We start from the raw sequence: 25,782 nt of genomic DNA on the forward strand, positions 1-25,782 counted from the left end.
AAAATCTTTTTAAAAAAATTTAAAAAAATGCTCAATTGACTGAGCCCCCAAGCTCCCCATATTAAATAATATATTACCTAAAGACAGCTTGCTTCAGATTTTAAAAAAGGACCAGCTTAGATCATTTTTAGAAATAGTACTGCCTGATTTCATTTCCTTTATTTAAAGACCAATTTCTAGCAAAAGAACATTTTTTTTTTTTATTTTATCCATTATATCTGAAGCACCTTGGAATTAAAGAAGCTTTGTAGGTTTCTCTAGAGTGCAGGCTGCCAGGATGGGTATGTCGATCTTCCGTTTATTCTGTTACCTGTTTGAGAGTGAGGGTCTTAGCCTTTTCTTTCGAGGTGCCCATCTCCCAGACACACACAACTGTGCTTGTTCCACCTGTGATGACCAGCTTGGGGTTGGGGCAGATTGCACAGAGAATCTGGCCCCATTCAGACAAACATTCGTAAACAGTCACCACCTGTAAAATAAAACAAGACGTGAGACACATGTGCCATCAAGTACTATCAACTTCTGGATCCCAGTGAGCACACTGAGTGAAGGAGAGTCCCCAGGCAGGCACCTCACAGGCAAATGCATGTACACTCCGGGCTGGATTCACTCTGCAGCATTTCCACTGAGGCTCTGCCATGAACCCTGAACCCTACGCCCTCCTAACTACAGCTGCTGTGAGAAACCATAATGACAAGGACTTTGCTCCTAGTGGGTGTCTCCAGCTTCTCCAGTCCTAGAAAATGATGTTCTGACTATGATGCTCTCTATGATCCAGGGGAGAATCTGGTAGAAGGATGTGTTTGCTGTATCCATTTAGAGGTAAGTGGGAATCAGGAGGGCTGCCGTTTAATGAGGTTAACTACACAGGGTTGTGTCACAGCACAATGCACAGACTTGCGCAAACTAGATCCTGCCCGCCATCAAGAGGGGACCAGCAGAGGGCAAGCACAGGGCACCAGATGGGCACAACCCAGGGCCTCTCAAGAGCTGATGTGGGACTCCACACAGAGGCTGCTGCCACCTGGGTGATGGGTTGATGGGTTTTCCATCCGCCACTTAAGCTTACTGAAGCAGTAAGTGGGCTTTCGGTGATTCACCATAAAGAGGCTCTTGTAGTGGTCAAAAATGTTGACTACCTGGCTGGCTAAGGACCTCTTGGAGGAACTCTTTGTGGGGGAGGGAAACTGTTAGAACTCAGTACACAACTTTTCAAAAGCAGCTTGTTCTGTAGGAAACCCACCTTGTCCACTAGCTCCTTTAACCTGATCTCATGCTGTGAAGCTTTCCCTGCCTCTGGGCTCTGGAGGAGCAGGTGACTAGCCCTTGGCCTGGGCTCTTCCCACCCCTTTCATGCAGGATATCCAAACCACAGAAGAGCAAGATTAAACGAGTGAGCAAGAAACAATGCAAACCTTGTCTGACTCATAGGTTCCCAGCCTGCAGCTCAGATCGGCATAGCCCCAAGCGAAAGTTTTGTTCCAGGTTGGTGGGATAAGAACCTTATTCTGTTCTACTGCAAGAATGCCTTTATCTGTGCACACTATTTGGCCCACAGGCTCCTTAAGTTCTGTAAAAAACAAATTAACAGATCAGAATAGGGACAAGGAAAATGAACCTCATGATCCTACAGAGGCCGTCATCTCAAATATTCCTATGAATCAAGCATCCTAACACATACATTAGAACAAAATGACCTTAGAGGGAGAGGCTGGCTTCTGCATGATGGACATTGACCCTGACAGGTGTTCTGCAGGGCTTCCTTCCGGCCTTCCTGTCTCTTGACCCCCCTGGGGTTGGCTCCTAGCAGTTGGCCTGTCTTCTTGACCATCGGGACTGAACAAAGTAATCTGGGATGCTCTCCAGAATCTATACACAGACCTTCAACCAATCTGGGCCTGCAGCACTTCCCACATGAGATCCAGCCTAAGACTTCCTGAAGGAAGGACATGCCATCCCCCAAGTGGTCCGACTCTCTGCTGAGCACACCAGTGCTCCATGACCATCACTGGCGCTGAGTGCAGCTGGCACAGGCCGGTCCATGTCATGAGGCAACATTGCTCGGAGCTGGCAGCCTATTAATTAACCAGACGTTGACACTCCAATGTTTAGATTTAACAGTGGCAACCTCAAGACTCTACAAAAACCTTTGTTCACTCTAAGAAAAATATCCACTTGGAAAAGCATTTTGTTGCTTATTTAAGATTGTATTCACTTATTTGGGAGAGAGTGAAAGAGAAACAGGGAGAGAGGGGAGCGTGACTGGGTGGGGGGCAGAGGGAGGTAGAGAATCAGGCTCCCCACTGAGCAGAGAGCCTGATTCAACCAGGACCCTGGGATCGTGATGACCTGAGCTGAAGGCAGACGCTTAATGGACTGAGCCAACCAGGCGTCCTGAGAAGGTACTTTTAGATAACTCATAATCATATTAGATAAAAGACAGATACTTTAAGTTCGCATATTAAAAATGCAGTCTTTCAACTGCTATTTCTAAATTGGCAGAACACATATAAATGAAGATTACAAAGGCTTTTCTGCATATATAATATAAAGTTGAGCTACAAGATTTGGTCTATTAGAGTTTCGCTATCTTAGCAGGGAGGAGAAATCTGTTTGGTTCTTTTTGATGAAAAAATCCAACAGACCAAAAAAACTCAAACCAAAAAAAACAAAAGGAAAGGGAGAAAATCTAACAAGTATCTGGTGATTTATCACAAAAAGTATAGCACTCATTATAACTGACACTAATGTTTTCAGGCACATGTGTTAGGCTAATCACATGTGTGACTATTAACTACTCCCATAGAATCATGAAGCAAAGGCTGACTTCCTGTCACCTCACCTTTTACAGGTGTTAGAGAAGGCCTCAAGTTGTCCAGGTGATGGAAAAAGATCTTGTCACTTGTAGACCCCGGGGGAGCAGAGGCGCCCGTACTGTCTCCATTCAGTCGGCTCCTCACTCGCTTTGGAGGGTGAGGTTTCTTAAATAACTGGGATGAGAGAGGATGACACATTTTACAATGAAAGCTAACATTTATTGAACCCTTTTACATGCCAAGTATTATGTTTTTATTTCATTTACACTTCACAATGACCACTAAGGACAACATCATCACCTTTTCCATTTAAGGAAAGAACTTTTAAGGAGACTCAGAAGGATACTGGACGTTTCCCATCTTAGTAAGCAGGGGTGGGACCATGAAAACCTGGGTTACCACCATGCTCAATGCTCTTCTGATCTCCTGACTTTTCAGGAGTAAATCTCAAACTATAGTTGATCAACCATTACTTTCCAATAATTTTAAAAAGTAACCAGTTCTTTATAGTCAGACACCATTCTGTACCACTGAGGGCAGAGTGACATTCTCTTTGAGTTATTTCTGGCAACACGGCCTTTCTTTATGTGACATCATTTAGGTGTCTTTTAGATGCTACTAATTTGTTGAAAGTATGAATGCCTTCTTTTTACTTTGCAGTGCTGTAAGGGGAAAAAAAGAAAATAGTCATTTAAGGTGACTATTTTTTAAATACTGTAGATCTTCGAAATAGGTACAGAGCCATTTCTGTTAGAAAACTGTTATCTGAGGAAGATATTTGGACAATATTAGATAAAATGAGACTTAAAATGACTAGAAAACCTTCATACTTTATGAATGTGACATTCTGTATTTCCAGAAGAAAAAATGCTTTGTAAAGAGAAAGACATTTTAGGTACCCAAACATTTAAACCCCTTGTTCCTGTCTACATGTTTCAGGGTTCTGTTATTTTCTCTAAATGACACAGACTCTACAGTTGTATAAAAGGACTTCCCTACTTTAAAGCATGTTCATGAATGGACATTTGCTGAAAAACTTTTTTTATACAGATATCACCTTAATAAATTCTTTTTTCTTTAGGATTTTATTTATTCATTTGACAGAGAGACAGAGCAAGCACAAGTATGCAGGGCAGCAGGCAGAGCGAGAGGAAGAAGCAGGCTCTCCGCCAAGCAGGGAGCCTGATGCAGGCCTCGATCCCAGAACCCCGGGACAATGACCTGAGCCAAAGCCAACACTTAACTGACTGAGCCACCGACTGAGCTCCTGTTGAAGAACTTTTAAGAGGACCTAAGGATAGAACACCTCACCAGGCCAGGGTTTATAACAATGTATGGATATGCTGACCGTTAGACCTAGATTTTCTAGGACGGCATACTTTGAAGGACTCTATCAGTCTCTCGAACTACAGTTCCCAGGCTCAGAGTTTAAGTCTGCCTCTTAAACTCAAAAGTGGGACTAAAATCTGTGACAGTGCATGTGTCTTGATTTTTATGGTCAGAATATTTGTTTCTCAGAGGGTATGAAACAGTTCCTGTGCTTGTAACCCTCAGAAAAAAGGAAAGGCTTAACTATAATTCTTCAGCTGCGATTGGAGTTTATCAATAAGCATTCAAGTTTAAAAGCAAACACAATTCTGGGGTGCCTGGGTGGCTCTGTCAGTTAGCGTCCGACTCTTGGTTTTGGCTCAGGCCTTGGTCTCGGGGTTATGGGATCGAGCCCTGCGTCGGGCTGGGTGTGCAGCCTGCTTGGGCTCTCCTTCTCCCTCTGCACCACCCCTCCAAAGTAAACACAGTTACTCGGTTGGTAGATCAGACTGCACTGTGAATGGTGCAGTTACAGGCTCTCCTGCTATCTGTCATCCAGAGAAAGGCCATTGTTCTGACTGTTCCCAAACATCGACCCTGGAAACCTCTAAGTTGGTTAATGTACAAAAAGGGAGTCCAAGAGAGGTATCTGGGGCAGGAACAGAGAAGGACGGGGAGGCCAAAGTGTAGACCTGGGGCACCTGGGAAAGGCAGGTAGTTTGAAAGGCCAGCAGAGAGTGCCTTTCCTTCGGGGTTGGCTCCTCCTCGTGCATCACCCCAACCTGGTGTGCCCGGCGCATGAAGTCTCTTAACAGGGCTGTGCTCACCGTGAAGGTGAGGAATCTACCGCATGTGGGTGCCGGGTGGCCATGCTCTCGGTCTTCCTGTTTGGGTTCCAGACAGTGGTCAGAGCAGCCAGTGATAGGCTGGTTCTTGGCACACCCACACAAGCACCCTCCTACGAGAGCACTCATCACACCTGCATCACTAATCTAATCCAGATCACTGTTGTCTGTCCCCTCCACTGTCACTAAGAGCTTCCGAGGTGATATTCTGCTCCTAACTTGGTTCCCCTAGAGTGTGGGCATGTGTATGAGACTATGAACAGAATGATCTTTATTTTTGAGTTTTTATTTTAATTCTAGTTAATGTACATGGACAGAATGATCTTTCAAGTCTAAGTATGGGGATCCCTCAGTGGCTCAGTCAGTTAAGCATTGGCCTTCGGCTCAGGTCATGATCCCAGGGTGCTGGGAGGAGTCCTGTGTCATGTAGGGCTCCCTGCTCAGTGAGGAGTCTGCTTCTCCCTCGCCCTCTGCCTCTCCCCTGCCTTGTGTTTTTTCTTTTCTCGTCTCTCTCATTCTCTGTTAAATAAGTAAATAAAACCTAAAAAACAACAACAAAAAAAGTCTAAATATGGAGGCACCTGGTTGGCTCAGTCGGTAGAGCATGTGACTCTTGATCTCAGGGTTGTAAGCTCAAGCCCCACACTGGTGTAGAGATTACTTAAAAACAAATTCTTAAAATAAATAAATAAATAAATAATAAAGTCTAAATATGACCATGCCTTTCATTGCTCAGTGTCAGCACTGGCTTCCTGCTGGTCTTGGAATGGAACCCCATTCTGTGTGCTGTAGACCCCCAGACCCCATCTTCTTCCCTGATTGCACGTCTTGGGCAGATATAGGAAAGCACTCCCTGTACTCGTCTGAGGGGAAATTCTCTGAACATTTCTATTTACCTAGCCTGCAAAACAGGAGGAGAAAACAATAATCGTGGAAGCTACTGAACCTATTAGGTGGCAGGGCTCTTCAATAAAAACTTAGCCTAAACTTGCTATATGTTCATTCTTCATCTACAGCAATACTAGAGCTTAAAAAATGAAACTGAGAGCATCAATGATAAGAATATCCATACCTGTTTAGGGATCTGACCAAAGTTATTAATGAACCCTATAGTGGCTGTCTCCTTCAGTGGGTCATTTATGTTGTAGATGTCCACTTGACCCTCATAAAAAAGATGGTGGAAGACATTTACAGCTTCTACCGCGGCAGGGCCTTGCTGTTTATAGCCAAAGATTAAGTCAATCCACTCATGCAGATGGGCACTCACGTAATCACATTCCAAAGCCTGTAATTTCAAAAACACACATTCAGTCATAGGCTGACTTTACTACTTGCTCAGAAAGCAAAAGGAATTGGCCAGTGATCATAACGAACTGAAATAACTAAAAATTGTAAGAACAATATCTGTAATTTGAATAAATGGGTGGTATCTTGCTCAAGGCCCTCTCTTTGTACTGTGATCAACAACCCACTGAAATCCAAATTCAACCACAAAGGACGCTCCCATTACCTCACGGTGGACTCGGATGAATTCCCGTGGATCCCCTTTTGCCCACGGTGGAAGGATAACATCTCCCAGCTTAGTGCCATTTTGTTTACAGCCTGTGCAATTAGATAAATTAAAAAGACAATGAAAGATGGTAAATAAATAAAGTTAAGTAAGATGGTAAATAAATAAATAGTAACTTTATATTAAAGTAACACAGAAATAGTGGGTTAGATTCATTACCAGAACTATGAAACTTTACCATCAGAAAGGACCCTGAGATCAGCTACTCTGCTATTTCCCTAGGTCTGCTTCTTAAGAGAATTCCCTCAGAGAGATTATTAAGCATTAGCAAATCTGAGGGACCCACCCTGTCAAATGACTTCAGAAAATGCTGAGTTATGCAGAGTTAAACATGTTTCTTCCTGTACGATTCTTCAGAGGCAGAGCGCCTCTCCAGGAGGGATATTAGACACAATATTCCTGAAATTTAACTGACTGCAGGACTCCTTTTTAACGAAACATTTAGTGAACCTACTGTTTTGAGTTTGTAAAAACTGCTCAAATTCTATCCCCTCAGGACTGCGCATTTGGAAGATCATTAGCAATTTCTCTTAAATCTTCCATTATTTGGGCTTTTCCTGAATGCTTAGAGCTTGGTGAGTAAACCAGTACTGAATTTCTTCTCTTAATGTTTTGACAAAATTTTGCATCTCACATGGAAGAGGTTACTGAAGGAATACCTAACTACTCAGTCACTGAGGAGTTTGAGTGTTCTCTTTGCTAAAGAGGAAATAAAAATACCAGTCTTCTGGAAATATATGCAACACATGTGGTATTTCCTATTTCTGATTCTTTTTTTTTTTTTTAAGATTTTATTTATTTATTTGACAGACAGAGATCACAAGTAGGCAGAGAGGCAGGCAGAGAGAGAGGAGGAAGCAGGCTCCCTGCTGAGCAGAGAGCCCGACGTGGGGCTCGATCCCATGACCCTGAGATCATGACCTGAGCCGAAAGCAGAGGCTTTAACCCACTGAGCCACCCAGGCGCCCCCTATTTCTGATTCTTAAACTCTTGAGAGAGCTCTGTAGAACTGACATATATTTTGCTGTAAGGATTCTCATTAAAAAAATAAAACCTGAAATGTAAGTTTCTGCTGTTAGTACATCATTTAACTGAAAAAAAAAAAAAGTCTGGAAAAACTATGGGGCTACCTGGCAGAAACAAAAAATGCATACCACGTGATATTTATTCCATGGAAACTGTTAAAAGTCATAGGTAGACAAAGTGAAAAATGTTAAAGGAAGTGTTTGCTATAAAACCTGTCTACAACAAAACATATTAAATGGGACTGGCATCTCAGGAAACAGGTCCTATCTTTTCATTTTTTGGAAGTAAAGGCCAAAAAGTTAATTTTAGCCTACAGCTTCCCCAGATATAAATCAGGTGATCAATGTAAAAAAAATGACTCTATGAATAATAATGTTGACTCACTAGTTCAACAGTAGTTGGTTAGGTAAACAGCTGTATTAGACATTTTCAGAGAAGTACAATTGTTCAAATTCTAGAACACAAAGGCAGTTTCAAGTGAGGGCCAATAAAAATATTTCCCACAGAAACAATCTTGTTCTTTTCACTGGTATTTGATGGTTTATTGACAAAGTGATATTAAGTGAGAAACATAAAAATCAGTTTAAAGTGATGTCTTCACTTGGTTGGAAAAATTACCATATGACTTAAGAAAAAATAAAACAATCGAGTTATTACCATCCCTCCCCCTCATTCATACCCCACATCCACTCCCTTTGAAATTCCACCCAAGTCTCCAGACTTGACATATAATCTACTTTTAAAAAAATGTGCTAATCATCCCTAATATTTAAATAGTATCATTTTATTTCACCTGCACTAGCGGCAATTTTAAAATTTAAAGAGAACACTTTGCAGTATACTCTTGGTCTGACTCTGGTACTTTGCAGCTCTCTTCCATGTAGATCCATATCCAAGGGTATAAAGATAAGAAGACCCGGGGGGAATGTTACTCATCCCAGAGCCAGGGAAAAAACCAAGTGCTCTTTGTTTTATATCACTTAAAGATAATAAAAATAGTAAACATTGTTTTGGGGGTTTTCTTGATTTCTTTCTTTCTTTAAGTAATTGAAGTGAAATTTACCTAACATAAAGTTAACCACTTTAAAGTGAACAATTCAGTGGCATTGAGTACATTCATAATTTTGTGTGGCCACCATCTCTATCTAGCCCTAAAACATTTTCATCACCCCACAGGGCAGTCTTACACCCATTAAGCAGTGGCTCCCCATTCCTCCTGCTTGCTCCCCCCATCCTGGGTAACCACCACTGTGTTCTTTGTTTATAAGACTGACCTATATAGGATATTCCATAGGAAGAGAATCATACATTATATGATCTTTTGTGTCTGTCTTCTTTAACTTAGCATCATGTTTCTGAGGTTCATCTGTGTTATAGTGTGTATCAGTAATTCACACTTTTCCATGGAGTACCATTCCACTGTATGTGCATTTCACAATTTGTTTATTCACTGACAGACATGTGGCCTGCCTGCTCCTACCACCTGGCTATTGTACATAATGCTGGTCTGAACGGGTGTGGACAGGTACTCTGCTTGAGTCCCTGTCTTCAGTTCTTTTGCATATAGACCTCAGAGTGGAACTCCTGGGTCATATGGTGATTCCAGTTTTAACTTCTGAGACACCACCAAGCTAAGCTGTCTTCCACAGCTGCTAAGCCACCTCCCATTCCCACCAGCAGTGCATGAAGCTTCTGCTCTCTCTACACCCTCATCGGCTCTTGCTCTTTTATGTTGTTGTTGCTTTTTTGCTTTCACTATAGCCATCCCAGTGGATGTGAAGCGGTACCTACATGATGTTCACTGGCATTTCCCTAATGACTAATGATGTTGAGCATCTTCTCACAGCCATTTGTATAACTTCTCTGACATGTCTACTTGGTTCAGTGGCCCATTTTTTAATTGGGTTATCTTTTGGATGTTGAGTTTAAGAGTTATTTTCAGGACACTAGACCATTATGAGATACATCACTTGCAAATATTTTCTTCCCTTCTGGAGGTGTTCTTTTAACCTTCTTCATAATGCTCTTAGATGTATAAGTTTTACATTTTGATCAAGTCCAAGTCATTTTTTTTCAGTTGCTCATGCTTGTGCTGTTATATCCTACCTAACAAGGCATCAGCAAATAAAAGATCATTAAGATTTAACCCTATGTTTTCTTCTAAGAGTTTTACAGCTTTAGCTTTTTTTTTGTTTACACTTTTAGCTCTTATATGCAAATAGTGTTTTTTAAAGTGTGATTTCATGGAAAGAAGATGATTTATTATGAAGATGAGCATGGCAAAAATACATGACTCTTTCTTAATTTATTTATATAAAACTGGATAATTTAGTTCAGTTTGTAAGTGGTCTGGACTGGACTCAATTTCAGGTCTTTTGCTGGGGCTATTAAGAGAGTCTTACTACCTTTCCGATTAGCTCTGGAGCTATAATTTCACAAAGTTAGAACTGCCAAAGGACAATCAACAAAAATTATTTAAAAAACTATTTTTAGAAAGAAAAATCACTCAGATGTATCAGATATGAACACTTCTCTAAATTTTCTGTTAACAAACTTTGAGGTAGTATAGAAATGATTTATATGTTGAACACTTAAATATGATATGAAGTATGAAAAATATACAAAAATAGAACAAAGTCTGGCAGGAATATTCTGAAGTAGAAACAATGGAATTTTGATATGTCTTAAAAGAAATACTCAGAAACCCAGATCAGCAAACTATGTTCCAAAAAACTGCAGCCAAAATCAAATCTATTTCCTGTAACTGCTGGATTATACAAAGAGAGCAGAGTACTGACGAAATTTCTCTCCTTTTTAGGACTATTGATTTGTTTCTGTTTTTCTAGATAATACTAACCTAACACGATAAAAAAAGAGAAATTAACTTGAAGTTATTCTAAAACTCTAATTTTAAAACATATCAGCATGCAATGTGAGAATGCCTCTCGCAATACGTAAGATTAAAACAATACACGAAAAATGTGGATATATCATTTTTGGCTATTAATTTCAACCATAAGGATTTTTAAATAAATTTTCACCTCCCCTTTGTTTTTATTGAAATCATAATATTCTGAGCATTAGATGCAATCTGTGTCAATTTTTAAATCTTCCCAAGACTCCACATTTGAAACAGTTATTTTGGGCATAAATGTATTTTTCCTTTTATATTTACTCCCACACACCCAATTATAGTAAATAACAGCTGCTGAAACCACAAGGAAGTCTTTCCTTGTTTGTGCATACTGCAGACACTATTCAGGAAAGTCACATTTCTATTGGTCCTTTCCAGGGTAGTGTTCCAATGACAGCACCACAGCTGTACATACCTAGATCAAAGTTGTTGGAATTGAACAGGAATTCTGGTAAGTAAAAAAATTCGGGGATAAGTTCTTTTACATCTGCCATGTTGTGCTTTGATGCTGAGTACCAGGCCTCGCGCACACTGTGGAACATCCGGTCAGCCAGGTCGAAGTGGCCTCCCTGTGGATGGAAGAAGGCACTGCTCTGTTAGAGCCCCATCGCCACACCTCATGGCTTCTGTCAAGCTCACGGGCTCGATAAACCCAAGTAAATACATTTGGTGACAATTCCATTTTCCCCCATCCTATGTCAAACACACAAAATTTTAAATAATCACAAAAAGAAAATGAATTCTTTTGGGGGTGTTTCTGACAAAGTGCTTAATACATGTATTTTGTAATCAAAGTGAAACCTAAATACAAAGACTTTGAAAAGTCACTAAAAAATGAGTTTTTTATTGAGAGGGCAAGAATATGAAATATGAAATATGAATTCTTCCATAGTTTCATGATGCTCTCTTAAAGAAAACCAACCAAGATTCTAATGTAGCCATCTACAGTTGAAAATATTCAAGTTGTGTGTGTATATACACATATATGTGTGTATATATATATTAGACTGATTTTATAAATTAACATGACATTCAAGTGCTCACAATGTTAAGGATTAGGTGAAAAACTAAGAAAGAAAGAAAAACTAAGAAAGTTATATATAACTTTTTGATATATATAACAAATTCAAATAGAAAAGGGATTTCTTACACAGCCTCACAGATATACCTTCCTCAGTAGAACTCCCTGTTGCTGTGTTTTCAGTGGACACAGTGTATCTGTCTTTACACTGAAGCTCACCGCGGGAAAATACCAAATTCCATAGACTACGCCACCAAGACCTGACACAATCTGACTCGTTACCTGTCTGAGGGCATCCTCTGAATTTCCCCTCCACTTACTCTGCTCCAGACACAGTGGGCTCCTTGCTCATCCTAAAACATCTCAGCCACTTGCTTGGCTTGGGGCCCTCTGCCTGGAACACACTTTCTCCAGATAGCTGCATGAGTAACTGCCTCATGCCCTCCAAATTTTTGCTCACTTGCCACTTTTCAAGGAGACCTACTCTGACTGCTCTATTTCAAACTGCACTGCACCCTTTTCTACCACCCACTAGTACTCTGTACTTCCCAGTCCCTTTCCCTGATCTGTATGTTCTGATAGCATGTATTGTATTCTAAAACACTTTAAGATGTATTTCTTTGTTGTTTTTCTTGTCTGTTTCCCTCAACTAAAGTATATATGTTGTACAAAGTAGGGCTTTTGTTTTTATTCATTGATATCTTCCACGTACCTAGAACAGTGTCTGGTACATAGTAGATATTCAATAAATATTTGCTGAATAAATGAAAGAGAATGTGGAGGAAAGCAATTATAATAAAGAAGACAGCAAATGAGCTAGACTATATTTTTAAAACATTTGTTGCTAATTTAAACCAGGTAAGTCTGAATTCCATATACCTGGCTGGAAAGCACATGGTATTTGCTTCTTTGACTAAAGGACCCTGGCTCTTGTTTTACTCATCAATTTTGATACAGTGAAATGCCATTTGAATTATGTTTCACTATTTTTTGTGACTGAAACTTCATAGGACTTCTTGTAAGGCAAGATAACAACATTAAAACACACACACACATACATACACACACACACCAATTTTAAATAGAAAGGAGGCTTGAATAAAATAGAAAAATGCTAAATTTAGAGTTTTACCTGCAGCCTTAAGAATATCTGTGTGAAAGGCTCCATCCTTACTAGGTACGAAGCCACAATCATTGCAGATGAATAGTGGGTCCCATAGTGGTAGGCTGGAGTTTCTCCTGTTCAAAAAAATTAAAACATAATTGAAAACAAAAGAGTAAATGTGAAAAATAAAATTGGTATTAATAGGCTTGAAAATGCTAACGCCTGTGATTGCTGTAACACTAAACACAACTGGCACTGGTGTTTGTAGTGTGAGAACATTATTGCACCGCTGCCCCTCACTTACATACCTGGCAGTAATCCAAATTAAGTATAACTCAGTGCCTTTCCTCACAAATTTAGCACATGTAGGAATTCACGTTTTGAGGGTTAGTGTAATAGGTAAGCCTTAAGAGCAAACCACCTTCCACTAAAGCAGGATACTGACTTACAGCTACTTTTTAGGATGTTCTGGCTTTGCAACGATCTATTACTCTAAATTATTATCTATGAATATTACGTAATTGTTATCACATACTCTTCTTCGCAGGAAAAAAAGGGTCCACACAGGGAATACCTTTAGGCTTAAGTTTAGTTTTTTTTCCACCTTTGTTTCAATTCGGTGGGGGCGGTGGGGGGCAGACACATGAGAAACATTAAACATAACAGGGGGCCTGCGTGGTTAAGTTGGTTATCTTGCTTATGGCTCAGGTTGTGATCTCCGGGTTGTGAGATGGAGCCCTGCATGGGGCTTTGTGCTCGGTGGGGAGTCTGTTTAAGATTCTCTTCCCCTCTCTCTGCCTCTCCCCAGCTCACACACGCCTGTGCATGCATGTTCTCTCTTTCTCAAATCGTCTTTTAAAACAAAACACAAAATCAAAACACTAAACATAATAAGTAATGAAGTGTAGTTTCAGGAGGTGGTGGTTGTTCTTGTTGTTACTATTATTATCATTGTTATTTTATTTTATTTTTTTTAAAGCAAAGGATTTCAAAAAGTTTCTCAGTAAAATTAAAAGTTTAATTAAGGAAACTGTAGTTTCTGGGTTAAATAGGATTAGAGCTAAAGGTAGGTTATCTACCTAGTGGGAAATTTCTGACCTATACAAAGCGGACAGTTTTCTGCCAGTACCTGATAAGCTACCTAAAACACGTTTTCTAAGCATGGCCATCAGTTGGCATGCAAAATCTGATAGCTGTATACATGTGTGAATTTATAACTTACACAGATGTAATGATACATAAGCAAAGATAAAGGAAAAGATACAGGGATGGCAGACCACTAAATAATGGCTTTATGTTTGCAACTGAGGCACAAAGTCCAATGACAAGAAAAGTTACTTACCATTAGGATCTTCCCAGTCTTTATACCGCTTCTTATATTGAGCTAATCGTTCGTCTGTCTGTGCGCCCATTGGCTTAGCCAGGTTTCTAAATGTCTTGGGATTAGTAAGATCTACCTCCTAAAATACAAAATGAAATCCAATTCCAAATTACTATACGCCTTTCATTCTCACCAATGTAGGTACAGTGGCTATAACAGATGACAGTGATTTATAAACGTTTGAGGTCCCACTGGCAGAACGGGGCTCCAAAACCAAGCTATGTACCTACTGGTTATCTGTATTTTATAGACAGGCACATGGCAGCTTGTTAACTACTTTGGAAATTAAGAATTCACAGAAGACACTCAGAATCCAGGCTGGAGATGAGGAATAAGGGAAAATCCTTCCCAGTCTTGGCAAGGACATGGCAGGGGACTCGACACAAAAGCCTGGAACTCATCTTTATCTCCATCACCCACGTAACTGGAGCACCGAATCTCCTTTCTGTTTTCTTCTCTCCTCTCCCATTTCACCCCAACTTCACTTCTGAGCATTCCCTTCTTAGAGGTGATCAGGCAGTGAAATGAACTAGAGCACTTGGTAACTCATTCACCTCTGGAAGACAGCATACCAGACTACTTGACTTCCAAATGAGATGGAATCTTTCAGTCTATCTTCCACCAATTATTTTAAAAGTTCATTTCTAACTGACTTAATTCATATACTTAAAAGAGAAACAAATTCACCACCTGGGGTTTTCAAAGTAAAAATCTGGAATATGCACCGGCCGGGGGGCGGAGGGCGCGGTATTTAATCAATGTCCTTTTAAAGGGCGTCACGGCCAAACATTTTTGCCAAACTTGTACTTTAAATGAATCCATATCCATGAATATTAAGTCAAAATCTATATGCAAAATCCCTCATCAATACTGGTTAACTTTGGTTAACTCAACAAAAACTAAATTGTATGCTAAGTATCAGGCACCGTTCTAGGGGTTGGGAATTGACAGATACAGGATTGTCTTTGTGCTCAAGGGATATACATGTAGGAGCTACTGTGGGAAGAAGGGTACTGTGCTGAGGTTTCTAAATTCTCTCCAAATTGTGATGACCATTACTGAGTAATTTTAAACAGTGATGACTCAATTAGTGTTTCTGAAACCAGCTGCAGTGTAGAGTACAGAGAGACACCCACTAGGGGATACAAATTAACCAGCACTTAAGAAAACCAAACAGATATTTAAGCATAAATATCTGAAAAATTGGTCTATGACTTAAACTCTGTACAAGTCCAAGCTAAAACTCTTCTCATCTTCTTGTAACAAGTGCCCGTTGAGGGATTAAAATTATAAAAATTATAAATTAAATTATAAATTATAAACCAAGTAAAACATCTGAGCAAGTTAAGTACTTCTTAATTACTTTTTGAAGATGTGTTCCACTTACACAAAATGTTTATTTACCTCTGAGTCGTAATCTGCAAGGATCCAGGGGAAGACAGGATACTGCATGAGATCATTATACGACCTGCCAGCCAAAGTGTTCAAATGCATCAAATACTGGAAGTTGCTGATTTCACCTCTCTTGGGAAAGAACAACAAAGATTCATTTCAGGACCATTATTTCTACTATGTTCACTTCAAAAATTTTTATTTTTTTTGTATTTTTATTTTTCCTAAAGAGAACACAAAGTTTTTTTTAATGTATGTATTTTATGGATTGTTGAACTGCTTTCAACTGTATAACTTATACCATCTAACTACAAATTATGAATGAAACTTGTATTTTCATTAAGCCTACCTCCCATCTTTGAGTCACAGACTTCTCTCCAACCAAAGTGCTAAGCAACCCAGACCTAAAAACAAGAAAAAATTAAGTTACAGGCAATATAATTTTAAATCTGAGCAATAATCAAGTTGAAGAATTTACATCTGGTCCAGGAAATTTTCAAACCATGGAAGACCTATTACAAATGAGTCTTAGTGTGTTTTAACCAACATTTTGAAATATGAAATAACAGGGAATTCAATTGAAGAAAACAGAGAACACTGAAAAGCATTTATAGTAAGCGAAAGTATTTCCAGTCAATTTTGTGTTAGAATTTGTAACTCAGTTTGTGGGTCCTGGGATGCAATACAAAGTTCATTTTTTATCTTCGGTTATAGCAAGAACTTGAAAAACAATGACCTAGTCCAACCGTCTACCTTTTATAATAACCTGTACATAAAGAAGTGCGAAGACATTAAATTGGAATAGCTGAAATAGTATACATAGCACATTTCTTAAAAGAGAAGCTGGAGAGTGAATAAAAATATAAATATTTTATGAGAAGAAAGTCATTGCTGTTTGGGTCATTTGGAATTACAGACTTTTTTGGGTATCAGACGTTCCTGGAATGCTGTAAAACCCTTCTTAAGGTTTAACACCTTCATAGTATTCGTTACTAATGATTTGAAGATTGTGATTTGAACACAATCACTCATAGGAAAGCACTGAACTATGTATCTTACTGTCTGAAAAGAAATCAACAGATCTGTAAACCTTAGTTCTTAAAGATTTCTGGCTCAACAGTAGAGGTAACCCTTTCCATTTCTAGGTAAGTTCTTCCCATCAGGCAAACCAAATGTATAGGAACTCTCCCTGGAAAAAGAGCTATGTTGACTCCTCAATTTTATAAGAAAGGGAACAACTGAAAAGATGAAGTTGGAAATGAATTTCTGCTTCTTGCTTTTGAACTTTTAACAGATCTTTAAGTAAAGAACTGCCAGCTCAGTGCTCGCTTCGGCAGCACATATACTAGAACTGCCAGCTCAGCACAGAAAGTAGCAAGAACAATGAAATAACAAGCTGAAGATTATGTAAGCAGGTGAAAGTACTGGCAATTTAATTACAAGTAGAAAAAAAGGCTCAATGTGGTGGAAGGGGAACTTTTATTTCCTGTTGTTTCTCTTAACAACAATACAAATGATTAGGAACGGAACATAATCTGAGGTCAAAAAAAGCACCCATTTAGTATTTGTATTTGCTAAGCCTCAGCTAAAGAAAAAGAAAAGCAACAATTTAAAAGAGAAACACACATATTTAATATAGTTAGATGCACACAGACCAGAATCAAATTTTATTTACAAATTAGAGAATCCCCAGTAAAGTTTTAAATCACTTTCTTGCATGTTGCATCATTTGTAGCCAAAAGCACTGCTTCTTTTCCAATGAATTATATAAATGGCTACCAGTTCCTGAGTGACTATAAATGGATTCTTGAAATGGCTGTATCATTCAGAAGGACTTTCTAAGATTAAAAGCAAGATGAGCATAAAGGAACTACTGATGGGTCTGAACGCATAAAAACAAGAGTTAAAATTTAAATATTAAAAAACAAAATTAAGAAGAAAACCGGGCAATTTGCAAGAAATATAACAAGTAAGGGAGTAGTAATACATTATTATAGAAAAATGCCATCAAATGGATAGCAAGAACTCAGAGAAGATGTCAAGCAGACTTACCATGGTGATAATTTCTCAATTACACAAATATCCTATCATTATGTTGTATACCTTGAAACTACTATAATCATATGTCAATTGTATCTCAATTAAAAAAGAAAGTCAAACCACCATCACCACCACCACCAAAAAAGAACTCGGGAAAAAATAGGCAAAGTTATGGATAACTCACAAATGAGGATTTTAAATGGCTAAAAAAACATATACAGTGCTCAAGATTATGAAAATGAAAGAAATACACATTTAAAAATTGAGAACGCATCTTATAAAACCAGGAAAAACAAAAAGATAAATATAAAAAGTTGACAACCATCTACTGAGGGAAATAAATTTACCCGCTAGTGGTGGACTATAATATGTTTAATTTTTATGAAAATCAAGTTGGTTTTGCTTATCAAAGCCTTAAAATTCATACCTCTTTTTTTCACCAAGGGGATTTTACCCCAAAAAATCATGAGCAGTCATACTTGCATTATTAGAACAAGGAAACCTGACAAAGATGAAGTATCCAAAAATAAGAGAATGCTTTATACATACCATGAATAAGTATTAAGTTAAAAGTAATATTCTGAAGAATTTTGTAAACGCAGGGGTAACAGTTACATACAACACTGCATGGAAGAAGCAGAATAAAAATCTGTCTAGAGTGTGAGCTCAGTTACACACACAGGACCGTATGCTGCTTAACGGACTCAAGGAAATCGATCAGACCTTGAGTGCTGATCTGACAGGAATGATCATGCACAGCGTGCCTTTTTCTTCTAAAGTTTTCAGTATTTAAAACATTCTGTGTAACCACTAGGAGGAGAAAACACTCATTCAAAATATTAAATAATACTGTGCAGATGCAAACCATCCTACTATCACTATTAAACTATGATGTAAGAACCAATCAACCTACCCCTGCTCCACACTTGTGTTCGGTCGTTGCCCAGACACAGACTCTGAACTGTCAGTTAGAGATGGCACGACAGCCAGAAACCTGGAAAATTTAAAAACAGCATAATATTAGAAATGAAGCCAAAGTCGGGACTTAATGGGAACCTCAGAAAGGCGGATACATTCAGACCTTGACTGCTGCATTTACCCCTCCCCCACCCAGTGAACAGCAGGCAAAGGGAACACACAATAATTGGAATCTGTTACTAGAAAGGGTCAGATGATGGCTTCCAAGCCAAATATAAAAGGCCACAGCAAAATCTATCATTCTGGATTTTAAATATGCTGTCATATTACTGGAAGAAAAAGCCTTGCAACACTGATGCACAGAAACTGAGTCAACTTAATAAAGTCTTAACGAGTGAGTAACAGCTAAATATTCACATGACAGCAAGTAACGAGGATAGCGAAACACGGAGAGAACAGGGACAACACTAAGCAAATGAAGACACATACACAATAAGCAACTTTATGTGACACTTCTACATTTTTTTCAGAGTTGCCCACAATGTCAACATAAATATTTTAAAGGTGGAAGAGAGTGATAGGAAAATTATTAGAACAGATGTGGACCCTGAACTTAGCACATACACAGACATTTTTCAGAGAAAGACAAACTCATCTTGTAACAGCTGCTAATTAGGAAGAGCAAACAATCTCCTAGTGTTGAAAACAATATCGCCTTTAGAAGTGAATACAACAGGTAAAATTTCAGTCCCTTTATTGGCTCTTCCCACATGTGGACTGGATTACCAATCACCATCCACAGGCACTTTGTCTGATGAACCCCCCTCATTCCCTTGTGCTCACAGGTAGTATTACTGGACCGCAATGATAAGCTATGTTGCTTGGCATTAAACATTCCTCATAGAAATAAGGTGAAATATAAAAATTCCCTTAGTAGAGCGCTTGCTACCCAAACCACCCTTCAAATAATTAGAAGGTCTCTCGTATCTGTGATCCATTCATAAAAGTCTCATTATTCATACACCCAACAGAAATAATTTTTTTTAAAGATTTTATTTCTTTATTTGACAGAGATCACAAGTAGTTAGAGAGGCAGGCGGGGGGGGGGGGGGGGGGAAGCAGGCTCCCCGCAGAGCAGAGAGCCAGATGTGAGGCTTGATCCCAGGACCCTGAGATCATGACCTAAGCCGAGAGCAGAGGCTTTAACCCACCGAGCGCCCCCAACAGAAATATTTTTGAGCACCATGTTTTCATACTATTTTTCCTTCACAAGGCAAATTCTGAATACAGCTTACCAAAAGTAAAATATGATTAGGTTAGGTAAACTGGTTTATTTGGTTATGCTACTTTTTTGAGGATGAAGGTATCAATCTCTCTTCCAAGGCCAAGGAAGGTCTCATATGAATATAATTTCTAGGGCAACTCTGTCTCTGCATTCGATGCAATGCATGCAATGCAAGGAATGGAACTGTCTTCTTTTTTAGTAAATAGGAAAGAAGCCTATTTTGAACCTGAAGTACTATTTTTTTAAGCTACAGTTTCCTCATTCTTTTACATTTAAAGACACAGGATTCAATGATACGCAGCTTTTGATAGTATCTACCCCAGGGACCAGAAAGATAAACAGTATTTCACAACAGAATAGCATTGCTTTAAAAGATAATTAGAAGAATCATGTTTCAACACGTTGCCAAAAATGAAACAAACATTTTCCTCCAAGAATTCACTGATCTCAAGATCCTAGACTTTCAAAAACTAGCTTATCTGGTACTAGTTTCCCTTACCTCCCCTCCCATGATAGCATTATCAAGTATTCTTAATCAACAATACCTTTGGTAGACTTTATTTCTAATTCCTTTCTGAAATGCAAGGAGGTAATTCCGTCCATCTCCAGAGAAAACCTCCACAGCAATAGGCTGAAATGTTCAAAGAGAAAAACATTAAGAAAAAACACACAAGGTCATATATTAAATTTTCCACTATGAATATCTACAATGTTGAAGAAGTTAACTTTTTCAAAAACATTTTCAGAGTCATGAATTCCCAGCAGATTAAATTATAAATAAACAGAGCCAATGTGCTCTGTTCAATTTTTGTTTCAAAAATCTTTATAGAATACTGAGAATATAATTCAAAAACTCTAATTGGAAAATTTTTATATTAAAAGACACATGTTGATTTGCATGCATATGAAAAGATGGATAATAAAGATATCATTCAAGCTTTAGGCTGTGCTTAAAAAGAGAGAGAGATGTATTATATTGAGCTGTGCTCCCATGAGACATGAGTTTGCCTGTCATAAAATCATCTAAGGAAATTCTGTAAGGGACAGGGTAGGTCCTATTAAGGGTTTTCATGGCAAGTATGAGTTTTAAATAATATCTCCTCTGAAAAAAGGAAGATGACAAAATGTTTAGTACTACTAAATCAACCCACCTGCAAGAGATACCTCCTTTTATGTACTTCCTTAATATCTTCATATGCAAAAATGCTGCATGTTCTCTTGAGCTGACTGGGGCCTTGCCTGGCTCCTCTGGGGATAATTGGCTCATGCATACTACAAGAAGCCAAGAGAAAAAAGATAAACAAAAACACAGCAAGACATAAATTCACTGTTCAACAAAGGGTATGTTATTTTCAACATATGAATAGGGAACAATACATCACAATACTAAGTCCAAAAAAATATGTTTAAGAGAATAATATATTAGCTAGTGAGCAAACAAAGAAGCCCTTTTGATGAATATGATTAAAAAAAAAATCCCACTATCAGGTCCAATTTATGTACTAGGCACAGCTGGTACAGTGCATGCGTAGGTCCACTGACTTTTTTTTTTTTTTTTTTAAGATTTTATTTATTTCGTTGGCAGAGACAGATCACAAGTAGGCAGAGAGGCAGGCAGAGAGAGAGGGGGAAGCAGGCTCCCTGCCGAGCAGAGAGCCCGATGCGGGGCTTGATCTCAGGACCCTGAGATCATGACCTGAGCCGAAGGCAGAGGCTTTAACCCACTGAGCCACCCAGGTGCCCCGGTCCACCGACTTTTATTTGTTTATTTTTTTTTAAAGATTTTATTTATTTATTTGACAGAGATCACAAGTAGGCAGAGAGGCAGGCAGAGAGAGAGACGGAAGCAGGCCCCCAGCTGAGCAGAGAGCCCAACGTGGGGCTCGATCCCAGGACCCTGGGATCATGACCCAAGCTGAAGGCAGAGGTTTTAACCCACTGAGCCACCCAGGCGCCCCAGACCCACCTACTTTAGGGGCCCGAGGAAATGTTTCGATTTTTTTTTTTTTAAATCAGAAGAAAAAAACTGAACTTTTTGGTATAAGAAACTGTTTAATGTATAATATGAATATATTCATCCTTAAAGCAACACAGTCACAAAGTATAATTTCTACATTTTGAACACCTCACACTGTTGCATATAGACACTGTCTCTGCGGTTCCTTCCTAGGACAGGTTTCGAATACTTCCTCAACAGTCAGGGCCACATTATGACATCCATGGGCCCCTTGCTCCACATAAAAATATTAAAAATTACACCAACAACAAGACAGAAGAAAGAGAAATTAAGGAGTCAATCCCATTTACAATTGCACCCCAAACCATAAGATACCTAGGAATAAACCTAACCAAAGAGGCACAGAATCTATATTCAGAAAACTATAAAGTACTTATGAAAGAAATTAAGGAAGACAAAAAGAAATGGAAAAATGTTTCATGCTCATGGATTGGAAGAATAAATATTGTGAAAATGTCTATGCTACCTAAAGCAATCTATACATTTAATGCAATTCCTATCAAAGTACCATCCATCTTTTTCAAAGAACTGGAACAAATAATTCTAAAATTTATATGGAACCAGAAAAGACCTTGAATAGCCAAAGGGATATTGAAAAAGAAAGCCAGTGTTGGTGGCCTCACAATTCCGGACTTCAAGCTCTATTACAAAGCTGTCGTCATCAAGACAGCATGGTACTGGCACAAAAACAGACACATAGATCAATGGAACAGAATAGAGAGCCCAGAAATAGACCCTCAACTCTATGGTCAACTAATCTTCGACAAAGCAGGAAAGAATGTCCAATGGAAAAAAGACAGCCTCTTCAATAAATGGTGCTGGGAAAATTGGACAGCCACATGCAGAAAAATGAAATTGGACCATTTCCTTACACCACACACGAAAATAGACTCAAAATGGATGAAGGACCTCAATGTGAGAAAGGAATCCATCAAAATCCTTGAGGAGAACACAGGCAGCAACCTCTTCTACCTCAGCCGCAGCAACATCTTCCTAGGAACATCGCCAAAGGCAAGGGAAGCAAGGGCAAAAATGAACGATCGGGATTTCATCAAGATCAAAAGCTTTTGCACAGCAAAGGAAACAGTTAACAAAATCAAAAGACAACTGACAGAATGGGAGAAGATATTTGCAAACGACATATCAGATAAAGGACTAGTGTCCAAAATCTATAAAGAACTTAGCAAACTTAACACCCAAAGAACAAATAATCCAATCAAGAAATGGGCAGAGGACATGAACAGACATTTCTGCAAAGAAGACATCCAGATGGCCAACAGACACATGAAAAAGTGCTCCATATCACTCGGCATCAGGGAAATACAAATCAAAACCACCATGAGATATCACCTCACACCAGTCAGAATGGCTAAAATCAACAAGTCAGGAAATGACAGATGCTGGCGAGGATGCGGAGAAAGGGGAACCCTCCTACACTGTTGGTGGGAATGCAAGCTGGTGCAGCCACTCTGGAAAACAGCATGGAGGTTCCTCAAAATGTTGAAAATAGAACTGCCCTATGACCCAGCAATTGCACTACTGGGTATTTACCCTAAAGATATAAACGTAGTGATCCAAAGGGGCACCTGCACCCAAATGTTTATAGCAGCAATGTCCACAATAGCCAAACTACGGAAAGAACCTAGATGTCCATCAACAGATGAATGGATCAAGAAGATGTGGTATATATACACAATGGAATACTATGCAGCCATCAAAAGAAATGAAATCTTGCCATTTGCGACAACATGGATGGAACTAGAGCGTATCATGCTTAGTGAAATAAGTCAAGCGGAGAAAGACAACTATCATATGATCTCCCTGATATGAGGAAGTGGTGATGCAACATGGGGGCTTAAGTGGGTAGGAGAAGAATCAATGAAACAAGATGGGATTGGGAGGGAGACAAACCATAAGTGACTCTTAGTCTTACAAAACAAACTGAGGGTTGCTGGGGGAGGGGGGTTGGGAGAAGGGAGGGTGGGGTTATGGACATTGGGGAGGGTATGTGCTTTGGTGAGTGCTGATTCACAGACCTGTACCCCTGGGGATAAAAATAAAAGAAAAAAAATATTAAAAATTATATTTTGTGACTGTGTTGCCTTAAAGAGAGAAGAGCATGTTGGCTTTCTAAGCCTTTAACTTTCTGTCTTCCTGCTGGCTTTGTCTTCTGGGTTTCTGTTCCCCACTCTCATCCCACAGGACTGGCAGAGGACAAGGAAAATAAAACTCAATTAAATCCTGCCTGTGCTTTACTCACGCTGTTTCGAAGGTGCTCAGAGGACAGGGACACTTCCAATTAGTTAGACAATTGTGTAGCTACCTGCATTTTCTCTACAACTGTGTTTGTACTAAAATTTAAAAACAATTTGCAAGTTCTGAGTAAGTTTATAAAATACACAGATTATAAGGAACTTGGTGTCTGGCACTGTTAATGCAGAACAAAAAATTTTATTTTTCATTTTGATAAATAAGGCAAATATTTTCTTACCTTGAAATAACTATTACTCTTGTGAATACTTAATGACACACAAACTGAAAGATAACATTACTTAAAACATGATTTTTGGATTAAAACAAAACTAGGTAAATAGACTGCTGTTTTCAAGACAGCTATATGTTGTATCTCTTCATTCATTTACTTACTTTGGAGGTAAGGTTTCAATATCTCTTATTTCCCTGGTTGCTGTCATTGTAAATCCATCAATCACATAAAAATGCTCTTTACCAAAAAGAAGTAGGCCCTCACTGGTATCCAGCCCCTGGACTCGAGCACAGCGGTACATGTGCTGAATCTATGAAGAAAACCATAAACGTTTATTAACAGAGTTAACCAAAAAACTGATAGTTTCTTTTTTGATATAATGGAAACAAAATGTTTTTAAATATGGTTTTAATGGGCAAAACATCCCCTTCCTTAAACTCAGGTTTCCTGAGTTTAAGGAAACCTGAGTTTAAGCATGTTAAAAAAGAATCAGCTAAAACTGACATCTGATTTGCAGTTGAGTCCAGTAAAAGCAGACAACCATTTTACTCACATCCATACACCAACCTGTGTTTTTACCGATCTAACCCACTTCTCCCACTTTTCACATTACTAGCTGTGTGGCAGGGACGTGTGTACTAGGTTCCAGAGGCGATGAACGTGTTAGATAAGGAAGGAGACGGATACAATAAACAGAGCAGGAAAAAAAGAAAGAATTGAAGTGTGGATGTAAGGGGCTTAGGATTGTGCCCCTTGTGAGACAAGAATGAAAACAGTCAGGTCTGCTGAGTCTAACAAACCTGAATGAATTCCCAATCCTGTCACTTAGTTATGGATTTAGCCAAATTTCTTAATTTTCTGGGCCTCTGTGTCTGTTTGTGAATTTCAGATATACAATAGTTTGTTGTGGGAGTTACTGAGATCATGTATGTAAGCGTGTTAGAAGCTGTTGGCTATCGTCCCTTCCACACAGCTCAATTTTATCTTTTTCCACAGCAGCTCCCAGGTGGGGACTACGGCATTTGTCCCTCTTTGCTCCCAACCTGGGCTCCTGCTTGCCTGGCAGACTGCTATGCCATTGTAAAAAGCCAAATTTGGCAGAAGTTGTATTTTCCTCATAGGAAGAAAGAGTTGCTAAGTCTCTCAATGTAAGTATTGTTTTCTTTCCAAGAGGCAGGATTCAGTTCTTTCTTGCTTATAAACGATTTTTTGCTTAAACTCAGTTCGACATGAGTCAAGGAAAAAATATCAGCAACTAAACTAGAGCCAAACAAATGTCAAATAAATGTCAGTCTGAATACACTTCCTGCACTATTCAAACTTAAAGCAATTAGAGCAAAATCTGTACTCATGAGATTAAAAATTTTAAAAAACGGCAGCATTAGAAAACAGTAAAATTGCAAATGTAGTAATTTTCATCACATCTGAATTACTTGAATAAAAAAAAGGTAGAATGTTACAGGAAAAACTGATACTTTAAGAAATCATTGTAGTATATAAAATGTAGCATATACTACACTGTATATACAATGTATATACTACATTGTATATAGTCATATATACTACTCCATTGTAGTATAATACACAAACATATGTATGTTTTTTAAAGAGCATGGACTGAATTTTCAAATGCTAAAAATATGATGCAGCCAGCGTTCA

At 38.8% G+C, this 25,782-nt stretch overlaps 1 protein-coding gene across 6 annotated transcripts in view; it reads right to left on the reverse strand.

Moving 5' to 3' along the window:
• The window catches only part of WDFY3 (WD repeat and FYVE domain containing 3), a 245,098-nt gene that overhangs the window by 18,424 nt on the left and 200,892 nt on the right, over positions 1-25,782 (reverse strand). For all 6 annotated transcript variants that reach the window (XM_032332768.1, XM_032332772.1, XM_032332773.1 and 3 more), the window contains 14 exons: positions 24,285-24,433; positions 20,773-20,893; positions 20,167-20,252; positions 18,332-18,412; positions 15,728-15,782; positions 15,391-15,510; positions 13,948-14,065; positions 12,633-12,739; positions 10,895-11,048; positions 6,480-6,571; positions 6,042-6,254; positions 2,843-2,990; positions 1,416-1,570; positions 311-469 (listed from right to left, as the gene is read on the reverse strand). In XM_032332768.1, coding sequence (XP_032188659.1) covers positions 311-469; positions 1,416-1,570; positions 2,843-2,990; positions 6,042-6,254; positions 6,480-6,571; positions 10,895-11,048; positions 12,633-12,739; positions 13,948-14,065; positions 15,391-15,510; positions 15,728-15,782; positions 18,332-18,412; positions 20,167-20,252; positions 20,773-20,893; positions 24,285-24,433 — 1,758 coding nt within the window. The remainder of the gene's footprint in view (positions 1-310; positions 470-1,415; positions 1,571-2,842; positions 2,991-6,041; positions 6,255-6,479; positions 6,572-10,894; positions 11,049-12,632; positions 12,740-13,947; positions 14,066-15,390; positions 15,511-15,727; positions 15,783-18,331; positions 18,413-20,166; positions 20,253-20,772; positions 20,894-24,284; positions 24,434-25,782) is intronic.

Source organism: Mustela erminea, chromosome 2 (assembly GCF_009829155.1).
Source record: "Mustela erminea isolate mMusErm1 chromosome 2, mMusErm1.Pri, whole genome shotgun sequence".
Lineage (NCBI taxonomy): Eukaryota > Metazoa > Chordata > Mammalia > Carnivora > Mustelidae > Mustela > Mustela erminea.